Below are 24,356 nucleotides of genomic sequence, written 5' to 3' on the forward strand. Positions count from 1 at the left end.
CAAGGTCTTGCTCTGCTGCCTGGGCAGGAGCACAGTAGCACAGTCATAGCTCACTGCAGCCTCTAATTCCTAGGCTCAAGCAATCCTCCTGCCTCACCCTCCCAAAGAGCTGGGAGCACAGGCATGAACCACCATATCCAGCTTCTAAACAAATTGTTTTACTAGGAAAGTAAGGCCTTCCTGGGCACTGAACACCCCTGGAAGGCTTCCTGGACTCCTGATATCCCTCAGTAAGACGCCAGCTCACGGCCAGAACAACCTGGTGCCCCACTGCCCCTGGACTTCACTGCAGTGTGGCTGTGTGTCCTCACCACCCCCTGCCAGCTCCCTGGAGCCAGGGCCTGCACCGGCCACTTCTCAACTCCAGTGCCTAGAATGGTGCTTGGCACACTGTTGAACTCCACAAACAGGCGCTGGTAAACGAGCTGGGAGTGGCCCCGAAACACATTCCACATGCACAGGCCTCGCCTGTGGGGCCGGCTGAGCTGGGACCCAGGATGTCCGCAGGCCCACGGCGCAGGCTGATGGAGGGCCACGCTGGGGCCAGGATGTCACCCACCTTGGCCAGGCCCGCCCGGTGGGCTCCCTGCGACTCTATGTAGGCCACGTATTTGTTGAAGTCTTTAAATTCTTCCATGGTTGGGCGAAACGTCATGATTTTACAGCTGGGGTTCTGGGCGCCGTGGTCCTCAGACCCCATGGCTGCAGCTGTGCGGGAAGCACACCTGTGGAGGAAGACGAGAGAGGGTGAACCAGCGGTGCCGCCACGCCCGGCCCTTGGAGCCCGTCCTCCCTCAGAACGGAGCATGCTAAAATACCGCGGCCACCAGGAGGACAAAGGTGGCTGGGCCCTCGCACCTGAGCGAGGGCAGGAGAGAAAACCACAAGCGGCCTCGTCACTCTGCTGAGCATAAAAGGCACGAGGGCTGCAGCTAACGAGAAGCAGAGGCGTCCTAGTTTCTAAGGCCGAGGCAACACCGGGAGCCAGTGCGCTAATTTTAAGTGGGGCCTCGGAGAGAGGCTTACGTATCAGGGACGCCACAGGTGTGTCAGCGTCCGCTGCACATCAGTCTCTCTGCTCTGAGCCAGATCCGCACCAGAGACCGCGGTACCTGCGGGTTTTCGAAGGTAAGGGGGGCCATGGGCGAGGGTCACACGCTCAAGGGCAGGGGCACCCACCCCTCGGAGCAGGCCCGTGGGTCACAGGGGGCTGGCTGGCTGCTTCCAGCAGAACTCAGGCCCCAGCAAGAACCTTGACCCAGGAGAGCAGCAGGCCCGCCCAGGACGGCTCATTTCCTGCCATCATAGCTGCCCAGAGCCACGTGGGTCATAAACCAGCCCACCAGCCCTGTACAGAACAGGGGATCGCAGCTGAGTCTCCAGGCCAAGTGATTCACTGACGGCACCCGCCTGGAAACGTCAGAGTCAGACTGTCCTCTCCACGGAGGCTGCGGGCGGGAGCGGCTCCCTCCTGCCCCAGGTGTTGCAGGGTGGGAACTGATAGCCCACCCCAACCAGGAAGGGACTTCGATAACAGACTCTGGGGAAGGGTCCTCCTTGGCAGGTTCAAGTCTCCAAAGGCAGAAAGACGACAGAATCCCTCTAGGATTCGGAAATAAGGACCCAAGTCCACACAAACCCAAAAACTTAGAAAAAACTTAGCAAAATCCACCTCCCCACCCTGTGACCCCCAAAGTGATCTAGAGCGTGAAGGAAGCAAGGCAGGGAGCCGCCCAGGCAGTCCCAGGAGCGGGGTTCCCAGCCACCAAGGCGCAGCCACCTGTTCCTGAAGGCGCTCCCCACTGAGGGCACTAGAGGGCAGCACGCACCCAGGAATCCGAGCAGGACAGCAGGGAGGCCCCAGCTAGACTTGCACCGGCGTCCAGAACCCTCCATTCTGACAAAAGCAAAGCCGAGGTCGCCCCCCGGCCTCCCCCTACTGCCTTGGGTCCACCCCATACCCCGCCTGCAGCACACAGGGCTGATACCCAGCGCTGAGCCCCAGCCCTGATGTCACACCCCCGGCTGGGCTGCTGCTGAGACCCTCACTGTGTTTGACAAAACCCCACAGCTCCAAGCCCACGTGGGCTGAGGCCCTGCCCGCCACCCTTGCTCTGTGCAGAGTCCTCGAGGCTTCTCCCATGGGGCAGCCGCAAAGCCAGTGTCTGCACAGGAGGCCCCGAGTGCACCGTGGACGGCATGTGACCACGTGCAGCCTAGGAATGTAGACTAGACGGTCACAGTGTGTGTAAAGGCAGGGTGCCTGTCACAGTCACCAGAGCTGCCTGTGCCTAGAGACCAGCCTCTGACTGCGCGGGGCCTCCCAGGCCACCACACTGTCCCAGCAGGCCCCTCGCCCACAGCCAGGGCCCAGTAACTAATCCTCACCTGCGACCCCGCCAGCCCCACAGGCCCCAGGATCCCCCCAACGCTGCACGTGCCCTCCCGCTCTCACCCGGACATGGCCATGTAGTGTTCACCCAGGGCCTGCGCACTGTCCCCAGGGAGCCACCGGCTCAGAGGGAGCAGAGGCCGCAGCTGGACCACTGTGGGACCCTCAGTGCCGGCCTGAGCCGGGCCAGTGGCCACGATGGGAGCTGCCAAGGCACCTGTCAGGGCAGTCCTCTGGGAGGACTGGGTGGCAGAACGCGGTCACCTCAGGCCTCCCACTGGTCCCCAGCCCTCAGAGGCCAGGCAAAAGGCCTGAGGCCGTCCCTGGATCTGCCACAAACAGTGCCCAGATGCGGTGGTGGCCGCAGTGGTCCCCACATCAGCACTTACTGGGTCCCTGGCCCTGCTCTGTGCATCGCAGGTGGTGACATGGTCGACTGAGCTTACTGAGGAGGCACAGAGGCCCACGAGGGGCAGTTGTGGGCCTAGGCCACATGGCACACAGCTGGGCCACATGCTATGCCAGGGCGCTGCCATGAGCGCATGAGTCTCCCCCTGAGCTTTGGCAGCTGGTGGAGGCACTGGGACCCACGTGCACCCAGCAGCCCCCATCCCTGGCTGCCTCTCTGCAGGCCGGCGCACACATGGCCACTTCCTGCCTCCCTGTAACCCACTGCAAGGGCCATCAGCTCCCAAGAAACCCTCCAGTAAGTCTTGTGAGGGGCTGGCCCACCCCCTCTGCAGGCTCTGACCTCCAGGTTATCAAAGCCCACCTGCCCCACAGGACTGGCCACAGGGTGACCTATGCAGTATGGGGCCTGCCACACTCTCATGTCCCCCAGACCAGCTGGGCCCAGGAAGGACAGGGCCTGGGGCAGGGCTGGACGGCCCAAGGGATGCCTCAAACTCGTGCTCTGTACGACAGGAAACGCTAGGCATGATGGTGCACACCTGTGGTCCCAGTTACATGGGACGTAGAGGCAGGAGGATCACTCTAGCCTGGGAGGTCGAGGCTTCAGTGAGCTATGATTGCACCACTGCACTCCAGCCTGGGTGACAGAGATCCTGTCTCAAAAAATAGATAAATAAATAAATAATAAAAAGGGGGGCTCCCCACAAGGTGGCTCATCTGAAAAGCACGTGGCCACAGCTGCCAGCAGCACACCCTGCAGTGTCAGGTGACAACAGCCCATGGCAGGTTACGCGTCAAAACTCACGTTGGGGAGACCCAGACAGCCCTTCCATCTGGAAGGTGGAGCCGTGACACCGGGAGCCACTCTCAGCACAGGTGCTCAGGCACTTCACCCACCACCGCCGCCTAGGGGCAACTTGGTGCACTTTTTAAAAAACTATTGTTTTCTGAGACAGCGTCTGGCTCTGTCGCCCAGGCTGGAATGCAGTGGCACGGTCACGGTTCACTGCAGCCTCAACCTCCTGGGCTCAAGCCATCCTCCCGCCTCAGCCTCCCAACTAGCTGGGACCACAGGTGTGCGCCACCACAGCTGGCTAATTTCTGTACTTTTTGTAGAGACGGGGTCTTGTCATGTTGCCCCAGCTGCTAATAAACGCCTGGCCTGAAATGATCCTCCCGCCTTGGCCTCCCAAAGTGTTGACATTACAGGGATGAGCCATCACACCCAGCCATTTGTGCCTTTTGAAATGACATTGCTTAGGAGGTAAATCATAAAGAGGAAAACTAAAATCGTCCACAGTCCCCACGCGCCATAACCTTGATGCATGTGCAACACAGCTAAACAGGGAAGAGGGAATTTACTGAAATGCAGCCCTGTGACTGACCTTCCAGGTCACCAGGAATGTGGCAGACAGAGGACACAGGATGACTCGGGGGCGTCAGACACCCTGGAGGAGCCAAAGGAGCTGCCTGGCAACAGCGACATGCTCACAACGGTGCCACGCCAAGGAATGGGGCTCTCAACTCACAGGCAAAGACAAACAGCCCAATAAAAATGGGCCAAGGCTGGTGGGTGAGGTGGCTCATGCCTGTAATCCCAGCACTCTGGGAGGCCAAGGCAGGAAGATCACTTGAGGCCAGGAGTTTAACACCAGCATAAGCAACATAGTGAGACTCCGTCTCCATAAAAAATACAACAATTAGCCAGGTGTGGTGGTCTGCACCTGTACTCCCATCTACTTGGGAGGGTGAGGCAGGAGAATCACTTGAGCTGGGGAGGCAGAGGTTGCAGTGAGCCAAGATCGCACCACTGCACTCCAGCCTTCCAGCCTGGGCAACAGGAGCAAAACCCTGTCTAAAAACCAAGCAAAAAACAGGCCAGGGACTCGGGTAGACGGCTCTCCACAGTTGACAAATGGCCAATAAGCACATGAAAAGGTGCCCAGCAGCACTCGGCACCAGGGAAATGCAAATCAGAACCACCTCACACCCACCAGGATGCCAGAATCAGAACGACAGACGGTGACACTGTGGACGGGGATGTGGAGAAATTGGGGCCCTCGAACACAGGCTGGCAGGACGGTGATGTGGGGCAGCTGCTCTGCAAGACAGCTTGGTGGTTCCTGGAAATGTCACGCATAAATCACACTTGACCCAGCAATTCCACTCCTGGGTATCTGCCCAAGAGAAATGAAAACATCCGTCCACACAGAAACGTGTACACCATGTCCCCAGCAGCACAATTCCCAACAGCCAAAGGTGGAAACAACTCAGGTGTCCACCAATGGAAGAATGAATGAACACAACACAACACAGCCCACCCATGCGGTGGAATACGACACAGCCATGAAAAGGAACGAGGCTCTGACACAGGCACCACATGGATGAACCTTGAGGACATCACAGTGAGAGAAGCCAGAAACAAAAGGCCGTGTGTTACACCCCAGGCTACAGGGCTTCTCTGTGAGGGGTGCAAATGTTCTCCACTGACTGTGGCCAGTGCGGTGGCTCGCACCTGTAATCCCAGAACTCTGGGCGGCTGAGGTGGGAGGGGTGCTGTAGCCCAGGAGTTCAACACCAGCCTAGGCAACATAGGGAAACCCCATCTCTACTAAAAGTTAAAATAAAAAATTAGCCAGGCATGGTGGTGCGTGCCTGCGTGCCTGCCAACTACTCAAAAAGCTGAGGCAGGAGGATCGCTTGAGGCCAGGATTTCGAGGCTGCAGGGAGCTATGACTGCACCCCTGCACTCCAGCCTCTGGGCAACACAGCAAGACTCTGTCTCTAAAAAGTAAATGAATAAAAATAAAATCAAATTGTGATGATAGTTGCACAAGTTTTTGAATGTACTGAAAACTGTGGAACTGGACACTTTAAATGGGTGAACAAATGAGTGTGCAAATTATATCTAATAAAGCTCTTAGCAAAAAAATTAAAAAGAAGGCCGGGTACGGTGGCTCACGCCTGTAATCCCAGCACTTTGGGAAGCCAAGGTGGGCAGATTGCCTGAGGTCAGGAGTTCGTGACCAGCCTGGCCAGCATCATGAACCCCATCTCTACTTAAAAACATGAAAATTAGCCGGGTGTGGTGGTGGGCGCCTGTAATCCCAGCTACTCGGGAGGCTGAGGCAAGAGAATTGCTTGAATCCGGGAGGCAGAGGTTGCAGTGAGCCAAGATTGTGCCATTGCACTCCAGCCTGGGTGACGAGAAACTCCATCTCAAAAAAAAAAAAAAAAAAATTGAAAAGAGAGAGAAAGCGAGGGAGGAAGGATGATGGAAAGAAGAAAGAATAATGCTCTCCTGAACTCGCAAAAGAAGAGAGGAACCTGGCACTCTTCTCAGCTGAGAGAGGCCAAGGAGACAGCCCCAGCCACCCAAACGGCAGCTTCATCCCAGACCTTTTGTCTTGGGGACAGGCGGGGAGGCGTGGGAAACTGCCGGGTGTGAGCCGACACTATGGAGTGGTGGTGGGTTTCACGGTCACAGGGAGACACAACCTTCTTGTGATTTGGGGTGAGCGCCACAGTGCCTGCTGTCCATGTTTAGCAGCCCTGGCACAAACACACACGTGGAAACAGACGCAGGGCAACCATGCCGGCTTCCGCCTCTGCCGGCCTCTGCCTGGTGGCACCCCTGCACCTGCCGCTGCTCATAGGCTGCTGCCAGGCCCACTCTTCCTTGGAGACCCCTTTCTCTGTCTCCTGCTCACGGGACTCTGGGCCTCGGGGTGCTGTGAAGGCCTCAGCTGGGCCAAAGGAGGCCTCGGCTGCCCCGTGGTATGACCTGGCTGGAGCCAGGCCAACATAGTTACCAACAACTGGGACCCTCAGGCCCTGCTCCCACCGCTCTGCCCCATCCTTGTAGAAGATTCTAGACAATAGCTAATGCTGCAGAAAGGGGGCAGCAGTCAGCTCCTATGGGGACACCAGGGCAGGGGTAGGGAGGGATTTTATTCTCAACTATTGTTTGAATTTCTCTCAGTACCATGCCAGCAAGTTTTTACAAAAGCAGTAAAGCTCATGATATAAACTCAATTTCAAAACCACAAAACTGCCTTGTGCCCACTCTGTGCTGCCCCCAGCCTACCCCACCCTGACCCAGCCCATGGGCAGCTCTGAGCCAACTTGCCAGCCTCGGGAACCCAGGGCCCCAGAATCCTCCTCCGCTGAGCAAATGTGCAGGCCCCACCACGTGCCAGGCAGAGTTTTGGTTCTGGGATGACAAAACGGGGCCCAATCTGGAGACTACTAATTAGCGACATCACAGAGGGGCGAGCAAGAGCTTCAAAGACAAATGAAGGCCAGACACGGCAGCACACACCTGTGGTCCCAGTGCTCTGGGAGGCTGAAGTGGGACGATCGATTGAACTCACGAGTTTGAGGCCGCAGTGAGCTGTGATCACATCACTATACTCCAGCCTAGGCAACGGAGCCAGACCATCTCAAAAAAATTTTAAGGCCGGGCATGGTGGCTCACGCCTGTAATCCCAGCACTTTGGGAAGCCGCATACATAGGGTCCGCAGATTCTACAGCTGCTCCTGGCTGGGGCCCCAGAGAGGAAGCTGAGAGACCAGGGCAAACTCCTGGGCTTAGTGATCCTCTCACCTCGGCCTCCCAAAGTGCTGGGATTATAGGCGTGAGCCACCATGCCCTGTCCCTGGTTTCTTCTTTATTCGGGGCTCAAGACAGGCTTGGGTACCCTGGCCCCCAGCTTACCGTGAAAGCCGCTTAACCCAACCCAGCTCTCAAAATCTCTAACAACAAAAAAAGGCTCCCTTTCTCCCCTCTACTCATTTTGAGGCCCAAGCGCAGCCTTTTGAGTAAACTATACACCACTGAATGACATGCTTCAAATGGGTGACTTGTATGGTTCGCAAACTATCTCAATAAAGCCTTTTTGTTTTTGTTTTTTGAGACGGAGTCTCGCTCTTGTCACCCAGGCTGGAGCACGGCGGCGCGATCTAGGCTCACTGCAACCTCCATTTCCTGGGTTCAAGCAATTCTCCTGCTTGAGCCTCCTGGGTAGCTGGGATTGCAGGCACTCACCACCACGTCCAGCTAATTTTTGTATTTTTAGTAGAGACGAGGTTTCACCATGTTGGTCAGGCTGGTCTCCAACTCCTGACCTCATGATCCGCCCACCTCGGCCTCCCAAAGTGCTGGAATTACAGGCATGAGCCACTGCGCCTGGCCTTAAAGCCTTTTTTTTAGGGCAGCTGTTTGTTCCAGGGACCTGCACACCATGGGCCAGGCCTGGCTCCTCAGCCCTCCTGCTGTGACCATGACATGGGACCAGCAGCTGCATCTTATGGGCGGCCCCACCCCAGCTGTCCTCGACAGCTCCTCTGCAACCTGGGAGAGGAACAAGTGAGAGGGGACGCTTCCGGCCGGGCTGAGCAGGGCCGCACGCTCCAGCCTGGGCTGCTCTCCTGATCGCTGACACACCGGGCCCAAGGACACCCTCCCGGGCTGCCACCCTCACCCTTCAGTCTTCAGATGCAGGGGCTTGGCAGGGGGCTTCAGGCGGGGACAGTCTGGCTGACCCCATCAGGCCTTCACCCCACCTGCACTGGCACTGCTGGGGCCAGGCTGGCATCCTGTCCACATGCCCCCAGGCCCCACAACGGCCCATGTCCCCAGGATCTGAAGACTCTCCTTGACCCAGAGTCCACTCTGGGATGGAAGAACTTGAAGGTGAGGCAGGATGCAGGGGTGTGGGCTCAAGGGCCACCCAAGAAACAGCCAGGTGATGGCTCTCAGTGGCCACACGCAGAAACTGATGACAAAGAATCGGTTTAAAAATAAGAAGGCCAGGGGCGGGGCTCACGCCTGTGACCCCAGCACTGTGGGAGGCCAAGGTGGGTGATCACTTGCTGCTAGGAGTTCAGGACGAGCCTGAACATAGCGTGACCCCATCTCTACAAAAAAATTTAAAAATCGGCCCAGCGTGGTGGTGCACGCCCAGCTACTCGGAGGCTGAGGCAGGAGGATTCCTTGAGCACAGGAGCTCGAGGCTGCAGTAAGCCCAGATCGCACCACTGTACTCCAGCCAGGGACAGAGTGAGTCCCTATCTCAAAAAAAAAAAAAAAAAAAAAAAAATTCAAAAAGTGCACAGTTTTTGAAAAGTATCAGGCCCTCCTCTGTGGGTAGGAAGTGTAGGGGCTCCCTCGGGCCCTCATCCTCTTGTCCCACCCTCCTGCTCCCACTGTTCCCTGTCCCAGGAGGGGTGGGCATCAGGCAAAGCCCTACACTGCCCCAGTGAGTCCCAGCTGGTCCCTGTCCTGGGAGGGCTGGCCATCAGGTGAAGCCCCATGCCGCCCCAGTGAACCCCAGCCGGCCTCCAGCCCCTGTGCTGCCATCTCGCTGGGTTCCTGCTGCCAAAGTACGGTTCCCAGCAGGGACCGAGGACAGAGGAGCCCCGAGCCAGAAGGCCCAGGAGGAACCCGCGATGCAGCCAGGCTCCCAAGTGAAACCTGGCCACAGAGGCGGCACAAGAACGCCCCTCGGCCCCAGCCCCGGGCATGTGGCCTGGCACCGCATCACCACGTCCCACGAGCAGCTCCAAATGCCTCCCCTGGCAAGACCGGGATTCACTTGTCTCTGGTCTGATCTACATAAAGGGCCCTCAGGCAGGAAAGAGAAAACCTTGGCACCAGAACGTTCTCTACTTCGTCCTACTCCAAAGAGCACCAGTGCGTGCCAGGTTCCCTCAGCTCAAGGCCCTTCCTCCACCTCCGCAGCCACAGCACAGCCTCTTCCAGCCTCTCTCTGACTCTCATCCTCCTGCCTCCTCTCATGAGGACCCGGTGAGGACATCGGGCTCCCCACATCATCCCGGATCATCTCCCAGCTCAGGGTCCTTCACTCAGTCCCACCCGCGAAAAGTCCTTTTTGTCATTTAAGGTAGTATGTTAATGGGTTCCAGGGATTAAAATGTGGACATCTATGGGGACCATCATTCAGTCCACCACGAATGCCATGTGGAAAATGTACCATGCAAAGAAATAAGCATGCCTTGTACCCATAAAAACTACAAATTAAAACTTTAAAAAAAAAAAAGCACCAACCCCCATGTCCTTCCAAGCCCTCCCACCTGGAGACCACTCCTGCCCGGCACACCTCGGGTATACTGAGCACTCACTCAGACAGGAGCACAGTTTCCAGAAAATCAGACAAGGGAGTGAGCTCTCCCAACCCAGTTCCCCCCCAACACCAACAGAGGCGGCGCTCCAAGAGGTGGGGCAGGAACAGCCGCTCATGGTCACAGAGCTAACTCCCGGGACCATCCGTGGGTTGGCCAGTGCCCTGACTGAGGCAGGTGGAAGTGGGCTCCAGTTGCTGGCACCCCCAACATCCTCAGTTGCCTCCTCCTGAGGCCTGGGCTCTGACAAGTGGGATTTCCAGGTCATGAGGTTTGCAGCTCATTATTTCTTCAGACACTCAGGCCTAAGTGTGGTGAGCCAAGCAGACGGACCAGCCTCAAGACGAAGCCATGAGATGTGAGCCACACCTGAGCATGGTGGCCCTCGGGCGGAGGTCCTGTGCCCTGTGCCCTGCGTACCCAAGAGAGGTGGTATGAGGAAGGACAGGCACAAGACCCAGAGCACCTGGGGCCAGGCCTGGCCCTACCACTGATCCCCAGGAGACGAGGGACCAGGGCCGCACTCTCAGAGGGAACACAGGACTATCAGCACCTGGCCACGGGGCCTGCCTGTGCTGAATGAATGAGCCACAAACAAAACCCTCACAAGGAACGTGGCCCAAGTCACCACCTCCGGGCCACTCGACTCTGTCCATAATATCAGCAGTTTGATCCAAGCTCAACGCTCAGTCCTTCTACCCAAGGACCCCCAAACTGCAGAGGAGAAAACAAATGGACGATCACACATCGTCCCTGCTTGGGGGTCTATGGAAAGCAGACAGAGGCAAACGAAACATGCGTGCCAAGTCTCTTAAATTAAAAATCTGGCTGGGTGCGGTGGCTCACGCCTGTAATCCCAGCACTTTGGGAGGATGAGGCAGGCAGATCACGAGGTCAAGAGATCAAGACCATCCTGGCCAACACCGTGAAACCCCGTCTCTACTAAAAAAATACAAAAATTAGCTGGGCATGGTGGCGCGCTCCTGTAATCCCAGCTACTCAGGAGGCTGAGGCAGGAGAATCACTTGAATCCGGGAGGCGGAGGTTGCAGTGAGCCAAGATCACGCCACTGCACTCCAGTCTGGCAACAGAGCGAGACTCTGTCTCAAAAAAACCCCAAAAAAACAAAAAAAAAAACCTGTGCCAGGCCTGCACTCTATCTACTCTTTCCCTTCAGTGTTTGTTTTTGATTTTATTTTTTGAAACAGGGTCTTGCTGTATCGCCCAGGCTGGAGTGCAGTGGCACAATCACAGCTCACTGCAGCCTGGAACTCCTGGGCTCAAGCCATCCTCCCGCCCCACAGGTACATGCCACCACACCCAAGTACTTTTTGTATTTGTTTTGTAGAGACCAGGTCTCACCATGTTGCCCAGGCTGGTCTTGAACTACGGGCTCAAGCAATCAAGGCCACCCACCTTGGCCTCCCAAAGTGCTGGCGTTACAGGCAAGAGCTGCCATGCCCAACCTAGCATTTGTTTTAATTAAAAGAAAAAACAAAAGATGCCCTCCTGGTCATGACACTCCCCAAAACGGCACATGATGTCAGAGTGGCCCCACCCCAAGAGCTGGAGGACACAGGGCCGCCCGAGGCCCGCAGCTGAGGTGTTTTCTTTCTTTTTTTTTGAGACAGTTTCACTCTTTCACCCAGGTGGAGTGCAGTGGTGTGATCTCGGCTTACTGCAACCTCTGCCCCCAGGTTCAAGCAATTCTCCTGCCTCAGCCCCCTGAGTAGCTGGGATTATAGACGCATGCCACCACGTCTGGCTAATTTTTATATTTTTAGTCGAGATGGGGTTTCACTATGTTAACCAGGCTGGTCTTGAACTCCTGACCTCAGGTGATCCGCCTGCCTCGGCCTCCCAAAGTGCTGGGATGACAGGCGTGAGCCACCGCACCCGGCCAGTCAGGGGTGTTTTCTATCAGCCCCCAGCCGACACCTATCCGTGCGCACAGACAGAAAGCGAGGTGTTCAAGGTGTGCTTTTTTACAGAGTAGGAAAAGTTACGAGGCCTGAACAACGAAACGTAGCAAACTAGGAGGAAGAAACCATTACAATTCAATACTCAAGCCAACAGCTGAGGCATGGGAAGCAGGCAGGAGGAGAGGCCGACTCGCAGCTGCCGTGGGACCACCTTCCCCCGGCGCCCGCAGCCCGGCTTCCTCTGGGCACCAAGCGACGGCTCCAGCGTCGAAATGGAGAAAGTGAGCAACTATTCTGAGAGACTTTTCCAAGACCAGAGGCAGCCCTCATGCACGGCTGGTGGGAATGTTGAAGGGTGCAGCCGCCGTGGAGACGGGCAGGCGATTCCTGAGAAGGTTAAACAGAATGTACCCTTGGACCCGCGATTCCACACCCAGGTGTCCATCTAAGGGAAATGAAAATGCATGTTCACAGCAACACCTGCACACCAACGTCCACACCAACACCTGCACACCAACATCCAAACACCTGCACACCACCCACACCAACACCACACCCACACACCCACACCCACACACCAACACCCACACACCAACACCCACACCAACACCCACACCACCTGCACACCACCTGCACACCACCCACACCAACACCCACACCCACACACCCACACCCACACACCAACACCCACACACCAACACCCGCACACCAACACCCACACCAACACCCACACCACCTGCACACCACCCACACCAACACCCACACCCAGACACCAACGCCTGCACACCAACACCCACACCAACATCCAAACACCTGCACACCAACACACACCAACACCCACACCACCTGCACACCAACACCCACACCACCTGCACACCACCCACACCAACACCCACACCCACACACCCACACCCACACACCAACACCCACACACCAACACCCACACACCAACACCCGCACACCAACACCCACACCAACACCCACACCACCTGCACACCACCCACACCAACACCCACACCCACACACCAACACTTGCACACCAACACCCACACCAACATCCAAACACCTGCACACCAACACACACCAACACCCACACCACCTGCACACCAACACCCACACCAACATCCAAACACCTGCACACCAACACACACCAACACCCACACCACCTGCACACCAACACCCACACCAACACCTGCACACCAACACCCACAGCAGCACCTGCACACCAACGTCCACAGCAGCACCTGCACACCAACGTCCACAGCAGCACCTGCACACCAACACCTGCACACCAACGTCCACACCAGCACCTGCACAACAACGTCCACAGCACCTGCACACCAACACCTGCACACCAACGTCCACAGCACCTGCACACCAACACCTGCACACCAACGTCCACAGCACCTGCACACCAACATCCACAGCACCTGCACACCAACAGCCACAGCAGCACCTGCACACCAACACCTGCACACCAACGTCCACAGCAGCACCTGCACACCAACGTCCACAGCAGCACGACTCCCAACAGCCAGAGAGGAGGCCACACGAACGCCCATCGGCAGGCGCCACACAGAGCAGAACGCGACTCAGCCATGAAATGGAGCGAGGCTCTGACGCAGGCCACAGAGTGGATGAACTCTGAGGATGTGGCACTCAGTGAGAGACTGCAGGTACAAGAGGCCACAACAGTGCATGATCCCATTTCTATGAGATGTCCAGGACAGGCCCATCCACAGAGGCAGGAAGGGGATGCCTGGTTTCGGGGTGTGGGGGCAGGATGGGGAGCGACTGCTGAGGGGGACAGAGCTTCCTCTGGGACAATGAGATACTCCGGAATTGGTGATGCTGCCCAGCCCTGCGAGCGCACCAACGACCTCCAAACTGTATCCTTTAAAGAGTGAATATGATGTATGTGAATTTCATCTCAGTAAAAGTTAACTTTTACAAAGTGAAGGCAGCCTATCTGGGGACCTGCCAAACCACAGCAAGCCCACATGGTTTGCCCTGAGCTCCTCCTCTCCTTCAGCTCCAGGCCTTCGGAAGCAGGAGCCTCGTTCCCTTACTCCTGTCTCGTGTGCTCTCCCCGAGGACTTTCTAGCACCTCCTGGTTGCTGCACTCAGCACCTTCAGATATAAAGTGGGTTTATCAAGGGCTATGTGGTGAACTGCGGCAGGATGAGCTGACTCACGCCTGTGACCCCAGCACACTGGGAGGTTGAGGTGGGAGGATCACTTGAGGCCAGGAATTTGAGACCAGCCTGGGCAACATAGTCTCTACAAAAAATAAAAAAATTAGCCAGGTAGTCCCGGCTATTCAGGAGGCTGAGGTGGGAGGATCCCTTGAGCCCAGGAGGTGGAGGCTGCAGTGAGCTATGATCACACCACTGCACTCCAGCCTGGGTGACAGAGCGAGACCCTGCCTCAAAAAAATAAAGCTAACTGGCCGGGCGTGGTGGCTCACGCCTGTAATCCCAGCACTTTGGGAGGCCGAGGTGGATCACGAGTCAGGAGATGGAGACCATCCTGGTTAACACGGTGAAACCCCATCTCTACTGAAAATACAAAAAATTAGCTGGGCGTGGTGCTACTCGGGAGGCTGAGGCAAGAGAATGGCGTGAACCCGGGAGGTGGAGCTTGCAGTGAGCTGAGATCATGCCACTGCACTCCAGCCTGGGTGACAGAGCGAGACTCTGTCTCAAAAAAAATAAAAATAAATAAATAAATAATAAAGCTAACTGATAGAGCAAGTTGCTTACTTGGTTTGTGCTGTGTTAATTTTGGTACAAAGAAAACAGCTGAGTTTTAGAAAATTGACCGTCTTGTAACGAAGCACAAACTTGAAGGGTAAAAGCAAGATTTCAGGAGGCACAGACAGACCTGCCAATTTCCAAAGCAAGTCACCAAGAGACTCGTCCATCCCGCCCCGGCCAGCAGTAAGTTAACCTGGACAAGAGGGGGCGCATGGTTTTCTGCACAGGCCCAGACAGGAAATATCTCCAGGTGCGCAGGCCACGCCCTCTGTTCCAGTTATTCACTTCTCCCACTGTGCGGAGAAGGCAACCAGGGACAATGCACAGGCAGATGGACACAGCCACGTGCCAATAAAACTTTATTTACAAAAACAGGGGGCCAGATTGGGTCCAGGGGCCATAGTTTGCCAACCACGTGCCCAGAGCCTCTTCCCTTACACTTTATGCCTTTCCAAGGGAGGCTGGGCTCTACCACCCTCCTCAAGGTCCTAATCGTGGCAGAACAGAAAAGGCACCCACAAATGATTCAAGGGCCCCAGCTCAAGTCCACACTCGCCCTCGTTAGCTACAAGAGGCCCTGGATGGGCGCCTTCCTCCCTCTGCACAGGGAAGCGGCACAGAATCCAAGGGCGACGACGCACGAGGCAGCCTTTCCCCGGTGCTCTGCCGGCCACCGCTGCCACTGCCACTGCCACCTCCGCCTTGACGGGAGGACACTGCACTGCTCATCCCACACTTGACACCCTCTGCTGGGACACCCGGGCCCTGTGGGTGTGGCCAGAAGGGATGAGGTCATTCTCTCTCTTCTCCTGAGTGGTCCCCCTGGGCTGCCACCAGAGGCACCTCTTTAAGCCCGCCGTCCTTGGCTTACAAGAAAGACACAAGAAAAGGAACTGAACCTGGGGTGGCCAGGCGGTGGAACTATCTCAAAGGCATTTAAAACGGAGTCTCCCACTTTTAGAGACCCCTGCTCTAACTGCTCCCCACTTCTGATAGTGCATGGGGGAACGCCCCGTGAGCTCAGGTATCCCCAGGGCCGATGCAGACAGGGTAGTGGGTCCTGGGAAACCCCAGTGTCACCCGAAATGCAGGAGGAGCCGCAGCTTTTGCGGTTTCTAGAAGTGCGGGTCGGGAGGTTCGATGCCGAAGGGCGAGATGCAAGCCCAAAGCAGACAGGCTTCATGAAGAAACTTGAAGAAGAACCTCCCCACCACGGCCCGCAGGCTCCTGTCTAAGCACAGCTCGCGCCTGGACGTCCCGGGAATTCAGAGCCAGGCAGGCCACCACCTTCTCCCTGGCGGGCCACCCAGGGAAGAGGCCACAGCCTTCCGGTCCCTGGTCCTGTGGGGCCACCTGGGGGCCGGGCCTGTGTTACTTACTTCTGGATGGCGAGGTTCCTGGGCGGAGATGCTCCAAAAATTCGCCAGGATTTGTCAGGTGCCTCCAGCAACGGTGATGCTTCCTAAAACATGCAAATAAAAGCATGATTAACTAAATTGATTGCACGCTCAAGTTTTAATTCTAAATTCGACTCCTACCAGCTGCACGCAGCCCGAGGACGCTTGCCTTTATTCAGATTTTCCACATTCTTGTCAATTTTTAACAACACAAAAATCCATAACTATAAGCACTTTACCCAGTCAAGTTTTCCAATGAGGGCCCATTTTAAGCTTAGCTCCTAAAAACCAGGGGCCAAGGCAGCGAGAGTACCCGTGAACAGTCAAATGAAACCAAAGAAGCTTCTGGAGGCCTTAAGACGCAGACAGCTACTGAGAGATTTTCAAGAAGTTTTGCTTCCTCCAAGGGGAAAAGTGCAGAAAATGCACCCAGTTTTTCCCCCACCCCCCAACACCGAGAGACAGAGCACAGGGAGAGAGGGAGGCAGGGGCTGTGACCGCACAGGGGCCAAGGCACAGCCCAGGCGTTGAATTTAGTCCTGGACACAGAGACGCCCAGACACTTGTAGGATGGATGCGGAACGGAACCCCAAACTTTGGATGTGACACCAAGACTTTCTTGTTTTTAAGAGACAGGGTCTCACTATAGTGTCCAGGCTGGTCTCAAGCTCCTGGCCTCAAGTGATCCTCCTGCCTTGGGTTCCCAAAGTACTGGGATTACAGGCATAAGCCACCACCCCAGCCAATATCAAGACTTTCACGGCGGAGTGCGGTGGCTGACATCTGGAATCCCAGCACTTTGGGAGGCCAAGGCAGGCAGATCAGCTGAGGTCAGGGGTTCCAGACCAGCCTGGTCAACATGGTGAAACATGGTGAAACCCCGTCTCTACTACAAATACAAAAATTAGCCGGGCGTGGTGATGTGCACCTGTAATCCCACCTACTCAGGAGGCTGAGGCTTGAGAATCGCTTGAACCTGGCAGGTAGAGGTTGCAGTGAGCCGAGATCACGCCATTGCGCTCCAACCTCGGTGACAGAGCAAGACTACGTCGAGGGAAAAAAAAGGACTTTCACAACCTGACCTGCAGCTCCCACTGGACTTGGCACCCCACCCACCTGGGGTTCGGTGGGTGCCCAGGCCTGCGAGCCTCGTCTCAGAGCTCCACTGGTACTGGCTCTCAGCTCAGGCTGCCCTCTGCTTCCTTCTGCTCAGCTAATGCCAACTCTCACTTCAGAAGCAACTCTAAGATCCCCTCGGTGGGCCCAACCTCCAGGGCAGAGAAGCTCGCCCCCTGTGGCCCTGGTTTTGTTGTACTTTTTTTGAGACGGAGTCTTGCTCTGTCACCCAGGCTGGAGTGCAGTGGCGCGATCTCGGCTCACTGCAACCTCCGCCTGCTGGGTTCAAGCAATTCTCCTGCCTCAGCCTCCCAAGTAGCTGGGACTACAGGTGTGTGCCACCACGCCTGGCTAATTTTTTGTATTTTTAGTAGAGACGGGGTTTCACCATGCTGGCCAGGCTGGTCTCGAACTCCTAACCTTGTGATCCACCCACCTCGGCCTCCCAAAGTTGTACACTTTTTACAATTCACTAGGACTTTTAAATAACACCAAGTGGTACGGTGGCTCACACCTGTAATGCCAGCACTTTGGGAGGACGATGAGGAAGGATCACTTGAGGCCAGGAGTCTCAACAGCCTGGCCAACATGGTGAGACTCTGTCTCTACAAAAAATTTAAAACTTAGGCCGGGCACAGTGCCTCACGCCTGTAATCCCAATACTTTGGGAGGCCGAGGTGGGCAAATCATGAGGTCAGGAGATCAGACCATCCTGGCTAACACGGTGAAACCCCGTCTCTACTAAAAATACAAAAAATTAGCCAGGCGTGGTGGCGGGCACCTGGAGTCCCAGCTACTCGGGAGGCTGAGGCAGGAGAATGGCATGAACACAGGAGGTGGAGCTTGCAGTGAGCCGAGATCGTGCCACTGCACTCCAGCCTGGGCAACAGAGCCAGACTCCGTCTCAAAAACAAAACAACACAACACTTTGCAGGTGTGGTAGCACGTGCCTGTGGTCCCAGCTCCTCAGGAGGATCGCTTGAGCCCAGGAGTTCAAGGCTGCAGCCTGGGCGACAGAGCGAGACCCTGTCTCAAAAAAATAAATAATGCAAGTTTCACAAATGCCCTAGAGCACGCAGTGAGCTCTGACATTTTCTATGTTATTTTAATCTGCTTTTTAAAATCACTGGGCACGGCTCATTCACCCGACTTCCGTATCTTCCCACAGGCCCCACCCCGGGTAGGAAGGGAACAGCAGGTCCCAGAGTGCCGGGCCGCAGGTTGTGCCTCTTCCCCTGCGCCAGATGAGCGGCCAAGTGCCCTGCAAAGGGCTTCATGACCTCTCCCGCCTGCCCAGGCCTACACCTGACACTGTCACCAGCTGAACCCGAGGACCGGAATCCCTCCATGCAGCTGTGGGCAGCAGAACAATGGTTCCCAAAGATGCCCCCGTCCTAACCCCCAGACCCTGGGACTATTTCACCACCCATGGCAACAGGGGCTCTGCGGATGGGACTGAATTAGGCATCTTGAGATAGGGGATGATCCGGAAGGCCGAATGTCCTCACAGCCTCCTTGTGGGAGGAGGCCAGAGGATGAGAGTCAAGGCCTGGAAAAGGCTGCGCTGTGGCTGTGAAGGCAGAGGAAGGGCCCCAAGCCGAGGGATGCGGACACCTCTAGACGCTGGGAAGGGAAAGGAATGGACTGTCTCCGGGAGCCTCCAGAAGGAACAGCCCTGCCCACACCATGATTTTAGCCCAGGGAGGCCCATGTCAGACTTCTCTCCTCCAGGCATGGGAGAGAATGAACGGGTGCTGTTTTCAGCCACTGTGTCTGAGGCCATTTGTCACAGCAGCAAAGGGCACCTCCCTGACTTCAGCAGAGGCAAGCACCTGTCCACTCCCAGGGGCCACCCAGGCCTCTCCCCTGGGACCTGCTGCTCCTGGCTGCCACCAGGTCCCCACGGGATCCTGGGTCTCCCCTGCCACAAGTAACTGTCTCTTTGTACAGCTCTCTCCCCAGCTGCACGACGGGCCACCCCAACTCTCGGCACTTGGTCAAGAAGGCATGGAAGCCACCAGACCCTGAGGCTCTCAGGTGGACAGACCTCAGCCCGGTGCTACCAAGACCACGGGTCCTTCTGCCCTCCCTCCTGGGGCCCCAAAAGCGCCCACTCCAAGCTGGGAGGCTGGAGGCTCTAGGGCTGAGGCCAGGCCCCAGTTCTCAAGGCACAGCCCGAGCCTAGGCCTCTGTCCACCCTGGCCCCCATCCGCAATGGATGAGAGGCCGGGCTAGCCTGCCTCCACTGCCCCTCCAGAAGGGAAGACGAGGGGTTGGGGCCCAGGCAGCTCCCCATTCCTTATGCATGGGCTATGCGGTGACTTCCTTCCATCAGTGCACAAATGGAAAGTTGGGGGACAGCGTCCTGGGGAGAGGATGACGAACCCCTGCAGCTAGGCCGTCAGGGCAGCAGCAACAGCCACACGGCTCCAACCCCATCCCAGCCACACAGCGTCCAACCCACGTCCTGACGCTCGCCGGGATGTGATGAGAAGAGCCCTTACCTCTGAAGTCCTCCCAACAGCCTCCACCCCGTGCTAGCCTGAGCAAAACGCCAGACATACCCCAATCGAGGGGCGCCCTACCATCTGCCTAGCCAGCCCCCTCAACACTGTCCAGGCACAAAACACAGGGAACATGTGGGGAGCGGTCCCAGCCCAGAGGAGCCTGAGGAGACGGCCACGGGCCACGAGGGATCCCGGTGTGAGGGGCCCTGGGACAGAAAAAATTCCATTAGGGAAAAGCAGAGGCAATCCGAATGAAGTGTGAAGTGTCATTAACAACGTGTTAATCAAGAGACAAATGCGCCACAATAGGCAGGACGTTCCCACAAGGGAAACGGGTGGGGGGTGGCAGGGAGAGATGGGAACTCTCACTACCACTTGCCCAAATTCTCTGTAAATCTAAAACTGCTCCAAAAAATAAGTTCTATTAACTGCCAGGAGGGGAAGACCCAGGTGGTTTAGGTTTGACTGCGTCCTGCCATGGGCCCAGCCTGTCGACCCTGCTGCGGCTTCTGGGCACTAGGAATAGAACTGGCAAGGGGAGCCCACCGCAGCATGACAAAAGCCTGCAGTGACAGCCCAAGGCATCGGACAACAACGCCCCCAAACAGCATGAGCTGCCGATTACATAACAGCCACTGCCCCGCACGTGCGCTGACCCTGAGGGCAGCCTCAGATGCAGTGCCAGCTCTGCCAGCCCCTCCGCCAAGACCCACAGGTGGGGCGGAAGAAAAGACCACCAGCGGGAATCAGGAAGGAGACAGCGGCACCACAGCACAGAGGCCTGCGGACCACAGAACTTGGCCCCCAAGAACCCACCAAAAGGAGGTGCTCTTGGCCATGGGGCTGCCAGTCACCGGAGCCCCCAGGACTGACCCTCGGGTGGGTTCAGAAAGTTGGGCCTGCACCAGACCACACTGCCTACCTCTTTCCTGGGGCTGGGCACAGGTCCAAAAACAGGAGTCTCTGAACCAGAAGGAAGGGATCCTCTCACCTGCACGCCTGGCGAGGTTACCTGACCTGGGATGGCCCAGTGCCCGGCCCTGCCTGCCTCTCCCACGGCCACAAGCCCCAAGTGGCCTTCAAAAGGGACATGTCATTTCCTGCCTCCCACCCAAGTCTTCAGCCCCACAGGAAGGTCCTCCTTTTTCCAGGGGCTCTGTGTACCCCTTACAGGTTGGGGGTGGACACCCAAAGCCTCAGAAGGGCCCACGACATGAACACTCTAGCACCCTGAGTATGAACTCAGGAGCTTTGGAAAAGAGACAGTGAGATAGATACAGATGTGCATATACACATGGGTTAGCGTTCCTACTTCCAAGCCCTGTCAGCAGAGAAAACCTAGAAGCAATGATGCCCCAATAGCATCGAGCACGGCCAGCACCCAGGCCACGGTTTGTAAATCTCATTCTCCACTATGAGGAAACAGGGCGCCTTGCAGGACACGTGGTCAATTCCAGGGCTGGGGCAGAATATACAAGCTGAGCCCAGATCGCCCTGCAGGACCAGAGAGGAAGGGAAGGCTTGACAGGACAGGAGCGGGCAGAAATGACACGTGAGGGACTCCCGATGGCCAAAACGAGGACCATCTACCCCAGCACCAGGATGAATGATAGCATCACGTTACAACCCATGGGATAAAACAAACACATGGCTTTCCTGAGAGAACATGTGAAATGCAATCGAGGGCCAGGCGCAGTGGATTATGCCTGTAATCCCAGTACTTCGGGAGGCCGAGGCAGGTGGGTCACTTGCGGTCAGGAGTTCGAGACCAGCCTGTGCAACATGGTGAAACCTCGTCTCTACTAAAAATACAAAAATTAGCCAGGTGTGATGGTGGGCGCCTGTAATCCCAGCTACTCGGGAGGCTGAAGCAGAATTGCTTGAACCTGGGAGGCGGAGGTTGCAGTGAGCAAAGATCGCGCCACTGCATTCTAGCGTGGGCAAAAGAGTGAGACTCTGTCTCAAAAATATATAAATAAATAATATAAATAAATAATATAAATATATAAATAAATAAAATGCAACTGATAAACGGGGAAGAGGGACAGCTCTCCTCCACAGAAGAATTCTCCTTCGTAAGTGTCAAAGGAATAAGCATAACATAAAATCACCATTCCAACACCACAGGAATAATTCCTGCAGGAAAAAGCCACGCGGAGATGCAAAAATTGGTGGGCAAAAGTTGAAGGAACAGGACATGTTCACAGGCTCAAAGTCCCAAAGGGAAAAGGAGTAACTTTGCAGTGGAGAAACTTGATCGACGCCTCAGCCAGGTAGCCATGGTCACCACCACCATGCTGAGCCACATCAGCCACATCAGCCACACGCACCTCCTGATACGCTGCACAGGGAAGGAGCAACATGAGCCCTATGGCATGCTTCTAAAAAGTTCAGAGCCCCAGGCTAACCATGAGAAAACGTCTGAAAGCCAAGGGAAGTTCCTTCTACAAAACACCTGCCTGGTGCTCTTTGGAAGTGCCAAGGTCATGAAAGTCAAGGCAAGATGGAGGCCTTGGCACACCTGGAGGAGCCTATGACACTAAACGGTGAGTGGGGTCCTGTATGAGGTCCTAGACCAGGAAAGGGACGTTGGTGGGACAACTAGTGAGGTTCTAATAGAATCTATAGTTGAGGCCAGGTGCAGTGGCTCACACCTGTAATCCCAGCACTTTGGGAGGCCAAGGCAGGCAGAGCACCTGAGGTCAGGAGTCTGAGACCAGCCTGGCCAACATGGTGAAACCCTGCGTCTACTAAAAATACAAAAGTTAGCCGGGCGTGGTGGAGGGCACCTGTAATCCCAGCTACTCAGGAGGCTGAGACAAGAGAATCACTTGAACCTGGGAGGCAGTGGCTGCAGTGAGCCAAGATGGCACCACTGCACTCTAGCCTGGGTGACACAGCAAGGCTCTGACTCAAAAAAAAGAATCTATAGTTGAGTAAATTGCATGGTAGTATGGAATTGGCTAATTTCTGAGCATTCTGTGGTTACATAAGATGCTCACATTAGGGGCTGAGTGAAAGGTACACAGGAACGCTCTGTGCTATCTTTGCAACAGTTCAGTGAGTCTAAATTATTTCAAAATAAAAAGTTAAAAAGACCAAACCAAACAACCACCTGGACCTCTGTCCTCTGAAGCTCAGGGCATAGCAGGTTTTCACTGGAAGAGGAGAGTCAGGCCGTAAAAAGCCAAGGTGATCAGAAAACCAAGTGGGCACCACCACATCCCATCCACTTTCAAGCCCACTGAAGACCAAACCTGCAGAATTCAAGTTGCAGATCCTTCTTGAGTGAAAGAATTGAAAAGCTGACATTTGTTACCAACCTCTGCATCCTAGGGAAATAGCCTCTTATTTAGAAATATGTCACCAAAACCTTCATATCCTTACTGATACCAAAATCCAACTGAGGAAGGTGGCATGGCTCAATAAAGGAAGCAGGGAATAGGCCGGGAGTGTTGGCTCACACCTGGAATCCCCGCACTTTGGGAGGCCAAGGTGAGCAGATCATTTGAGGTCAGGAGTTTGAGACCAGCCTCGCCAACATGGTGAAACCCCATCTCTACCAAAAATACAAAAATTAGCTGAGCATGGTGGCATCCACCTGTAGTTCCAGCTACTCAGGAAGCTGAGGCAGGAGAATTGCTTGAACCTGGGAGGCAGAGGCTGCAGGGAGCCGAGATCATGCCACTGCACTCCAGCCTGGGCAACACAGCAAAACTCTTATCTTTGTGGAAAAAAAAAAAAAAAAAAAAAAGGAGGCAGGGGCCAGGCGCGGTGGCTCACGCCTGTAATCCTAGCACTTTGGGAGGCCAAGGCGGGCAGATCACAAGGTCAGGAGTTCAATACCAGCCTGGCCAATATGGTGAAAACCCGTCTCTACTAAAAATATTAAAAAAAAAAAATTAGCCAGGTGTGGTGGTACAGGCCTGTAGTACCAGCTACTCAGGGGGCTGAAGCAGGAGAATGGCTTGAACCCAGAAGGCAGAGGTTACAGTGAGTTGAGATTGTGCCACTGCACTCCAGTCTGGGTGACAGAGTGAGACTCTGTCTCAAAAAAAAAAAAAAAAAGAAAAAGAAGAAACAAGGAGGCAGGGAACAGCCAGGGTTTTCTGGATCCCAACTAAGAAGGCTGTAGTCTCATCAGCTAATCTGGGTCCCTATATGTTAATGTAAGAACCATATTATTTTTCCTTAACGTCTACACTCAAGACTAGACAAAAAATAAATTCACAGTGATGAACCTACAGTAATCAAGACAGCATGGTACTGGCATAAGTACAGACATTAGATAAATGGGAGAAAGCTGAGAGTCCAGAAATAAACCCACACACTAGAAGTCAGGTGATTTTCAACAACAGTGCTAAGACCACTCAACGCATAAAGAACAGTTTTTTCAACAAATAGTGCTGGGACAGCTGGATATTCACACACAAAAAATGAAGGTGGACCCTTACCTCACACCATATATTTATACTAATTCCAAATAGGTCATAGATCTAAATGTAAGTGCCCAAACTACAAAACTCTTTTTAAAAACTTTTTGTACCAACAGTATCTTGCTATGTTGCCCACACTGGTCTCAAACTCCTGGCTTCAAACAATCCTCCCAACCCACCCTTCCAAAGCATTGGGCATATAGATGTGAGCTAGTATACCCAGCCCAGAACTATCCAACTCTTAGGAAAACCATAGAATTAAACCTTTGTGGCTTT

The 24,356-nt window shown here is 55.4% G+C and overlaps 1 protein-coding gene across 1 annotated transcript in view; it reads right to left on the reverse strand.

Annotated features, from left to right (window-relative positions):
* Positions 1-24,356, reverse strand: part of KDM4B (lysine demethylase 4B) — a 177,050-nt gene that overhangs the window by 112,933 nt on the left and 39,761 nt on the right. Inside the window, 2 exon segments of the mRNA XM_030796980.1 lie at positions 560-725; positions 16,004-16,086. Of these exon segments, the coding sequence (XP_030652840.1) occupies positions 560-700 (141 nt within the window). The 5' untranslated portion in view covers positions 701-725; positions 16,004-16,086.

This window comes from Nomascus leucogenys, chromosome 17, assembly GCF_006542625.1.
Source record: "Nomascus leucogenys isolate Asia chromosome 17, Asia_NLE_v1, whole genome shotgun sequence".
Classification (NCBI taxonomy): Eukaryota; Metazoa; Chordata; class Mammalia; order Primates; family Hylobatidae; genus Nomascus; species Nomascus leucogenys.